Source organism: Arctopsyche grandis, chromosome 3 (assembly GCF_051622035.1).
Source record: "Arctopsyche grandis isolate Sample6627 chromosome 3, ASM5162203v2, whole genome shotgun sequence".
Taxonomy (NCBI): Eukaryota; Metazoa; Arthropoda; class Insecta; order Trichoptera; family Hydropsychidae; genus Arctopsyche; species Arctopsyche grandis.
The window spans coordinates 34,866,852-34,870,130 of record NC_135357.1 but is presented as its reverse complement, the minus strand read 5'-3'; the positions used below and the strand labels follow the sequence as shown (position 1 = coordinate 34,870,130).

General features: G+C 40.4%; 1 protein-coding gene across 1 annotated transcript; it reads left to right on the top strand.

The window, feature by feature from the left end:
- The first annotated feature begins 431 nt into the window (after positions 1 to 431).
- On the top strand, positions 432 to 2,646 carry LOC143909224 (uncharacterized). Its single transcript, XM_077427129.1, has 3 exons — positions 432 to 464; positions 748 to 2,557; positions 2,621 to 2,646. Exons 1-3 carry the CDS (start codon positions 432 to 434, stop codon positions 2,644 to 2,646), a joined length of 1,869 nt encoding a protein of 622 aa, XP_077283255.1.
- Positions 2,647 to 3,279: the final 633 nt, after the last annotated feature.

The following is a 3,279-nucleotide window of genomic DNA, read 5'->3' as shown; positions in this document are numbered from 1 at the left end:
ATGTCCGGTAGTAAAGAAGAAGAAATAAAGAGACGTATGAAATTAGGATGAAGTACATTTGGACGAATGAATGTGGTTTTTAAATCAAAAATGCCACTTTGCCTGAAGAAAAAGATCTTCGATCAATGTGTTTTGCCAGTGATGACATATGGATGTGAAACTTGGACATTGAACGCCAAGGTGCTACACAAAGTCCAAAGCACCCAAATAAGTTGAAATAAATAAGGAACGTTATATGCTTGGCATAACGAGGAAAGACAGGAAACGGAATACGTGGGTGAGAAGTATGACAAGGGTTGTGGATTTATCCACAACCCTGGTTGTGGATTTATTCACTTTAGTGAAGAGATTGAAATGGCAATGAGCGGGCCACGTCGCTAGAAGAATGGACCAAAGGTGGACAAAAAAAAGCTAGATTCGTACCCTAAAGAATGCATAATGGTAAAAGGAAAACTGCGGGGAAGGTGGGTAGACAAAATTAGGATAAATATTCATGTTGAGTGAGATGGATAAGAGTTGCGCATAACAGAGACGGGTGGAAGCGTGTTGGAGAGTCTTTCATCCAGCAGTGGATGGCGAATGGCTGTAGAAGATGATGACGATTTATTATTTAAAACTATTCTTAATTATATCTATCTTACAAAATAAGTACATACAACATGATTTGTTTATCATAATGTGAACTACATAGTCAACTTAGTATTAGATATAAAATGAACTTCATTATTGACAAAGTTTGTATTATAGATTTCAGACGATGATGGCCTCCCGATGCACCTTTGCCCCGTTTGCTTCACTGCACTGAATAAAGCTATTCAATTCCGAGAACAATGTCACCGCAGCGACACACTCTTCAGATCCCAATGTGACTCGCTGAAAAAAGAAGGCGTGGACCCGTCAGTATTTGAATTCGACCTGGACTCGCAAAAAGACTTGTTCAACAGTATAAAATTGGAAAGTCAAGACGACAACGACGATCTGTACGTTCTCGTTGTGAACAAAAGCGACGATTATCCAGACCCCAAAATGATGAAACCGGATACGAATGACATGTACGTCAAACAGGAATTCGACACATTAGAAGCTAACTCGGATATAATCTATGACGAAAATGAATTGGTTATACCGCACATTATAGACGAAGCTGAAGAATTGACTGACGACATTCACTTTGAGGGTAGTAAATTGAAGAACGATTTCACAGAGGTCGATTTAGCCGGTTTGAATGTCGGCAACGGCGACGACATTCACAATAGTCACTTTAACATAATACCGTTGTCAAAAGACAACGCAGAAATTGTTAGTAATAGTATAATTGAATTGGAGAATTGCGATTCGTCTATCATTAGTAATGTGCTGCCGTCTGAAATAGCCATCGACGATAACGTTACGTACACTCAAGAAGAGATTGTAGTAGCCAACGGTGATGAGACATATGAAATAGTTGATTGTAACATAAGCGATATGGATATCAGCACATTCACTAAAAGGACTGCTCCGGTTACTATCATTCAACAGGACGACGGTACGTTTCTCTGCAAATGCGGCGAGTCTTTCAAGGATATTGCGACTTATGATAAACATGTCGTTACTCATAATAAGCTAACATGTCCGATCTGCGGCAAAGGTTTCGAATCTCAACAGGTGATCACGGGACATAGACTTTTGCACGAGAGCTCCGATTCGCACATAGCCTGCCCGTTCTGTAATAAAGTGATCAGACGCAACTTGCTCACCGTTCATATCAACACGAATCACGGTCCGAACCGTCCCACTTGTACCATTTGCAAGAAAACATTCGCCACTGAGCACAACCGGAAGCGGCATATGCTGATCCATCTCGGAAGTAAGAACTACGAGTGCGACATATGCAGCATAACCTTCAATCACAAGATCGCAATGCAAAATCATCGGCTGATCCACGAACGGTTGTACGAATTGAGGTGTCAGAATTGCTTCAAAGAGTTCACGTCCGCTGAAGATATGAAGAAGCATCTCGACGATGGTTGCAATCCTCTAATGGAGGAAAATGACTCGGATAACATGCACATTTGTAGTAAGTGTGGTAAGACATATTCGTCGTCGTCTTCGCTTCAAGCTCATATAGAATTCGTTCACGGGTTTGAACATAGCGAATTATTATGCGCCGAGTGCGGTGAGATCTTTTCCGATAAGAAAGCGATGATATTACATTCGAATACGCATCGTCGGAGCAAGCACAAGAATGCCATGTTTCGGTGTAAGGTGTGCGGGAAGGTTCACTCTAGCAAAGCCATATTGATTATGCACGAGAGAGTGCATACGAATGAGAGGCCGTACAAGTGCAATAATTGCACTTTGTCGTTTAAGACTAAGACGCATCTGGTGACGCATCATCTGACGCACACTCAGGAGAGGCGGTTTGGTTGCTCGGTCTGTATGAAGTTCTTCGCCCTGAAGGGCAATCTGGTGGTGCATCTCCGCACCCATACGGGTGAAAGGCCGTACATTTGCAATATATGCAGTCAAGCTTTCATAGATTCCAAATATTTGAAGAAGCATAAGATGAGACGGCACGGTATGGATGGCTTCTCGTGGTGACGTACTTAAATATAAATGTTTATGTCTTTTGGCATTTAAGATATGGAAGAGTACGACAAGACTTAATGTACATAAGTACCGGTCTCCGTGACGAGACAGAATGTTAAATTACAGAAAACGCAAATATCCGAAGGCAAAGATCGAAAATCAAAAGATCTTAAGTCGAAAGATCAAAAAAAAATGGTGCATGGTAAACGGTACATACTCACGTATATACTCACTTAATTTGCGCGAGCTGGATACAACAGGAACAAGAGGAACAGGCTTGTCCTCCCGTATTAATGTGCGCGCGCAGAATACGGGAGGAAAAGCCTGTTCCTCTTGTTCCTGTTGTACCCTGCTCGCGCAAATTAAGTGAGTATGTACCGTTTACCATGCACCCTTTTTTTATCTTTCGACTTAAGATCTTTCGATTTTCGATCTTTGCCTTCCAATATTTGTGTTTTCTGTAATTTAACATTCTGTCTCGTCACGTAGACCCCATAAGTACATTTGTATGTGAAGAAAATGGAAAATATTAAAAATTTCCATCAAATGAAAATGATTTTTTTCTTAAAATGAATTTTAGTTTAAAAATTGTAAGGCTCAGGAACTGTTTCTAGTCTTAATTTAAAAATAAATTTAAGTTTTGAAGTAGGTTAGGCAAATTTTTCTTTATGTTGGACCTTGCCAATATTTCTTGTAAATCACATCTATAAC

Bases quoted from the DNA above. Each gene is read 5' to 3' on its own strand.
- LOC143909224 (XM_077427129.1), top strand. From the start codon at position 432: ATGCATAATGGTAAAAGGAAAACTGCGGGGAAG. The intron at 465-747 runs GTGGGTAGACAA...TTTGTATTATAG, and splicing joins AAAGGAAAACTGCGGGGAAG to ATTTCAGACGATGATGGCCT. The intron at 2,558-2,620 runs GTATGGATGGCT...TTGGCATTTAAG, and splicing joins GCATAAGATGAGACGGCACG to ATATGGAAGAGTACGACAAG.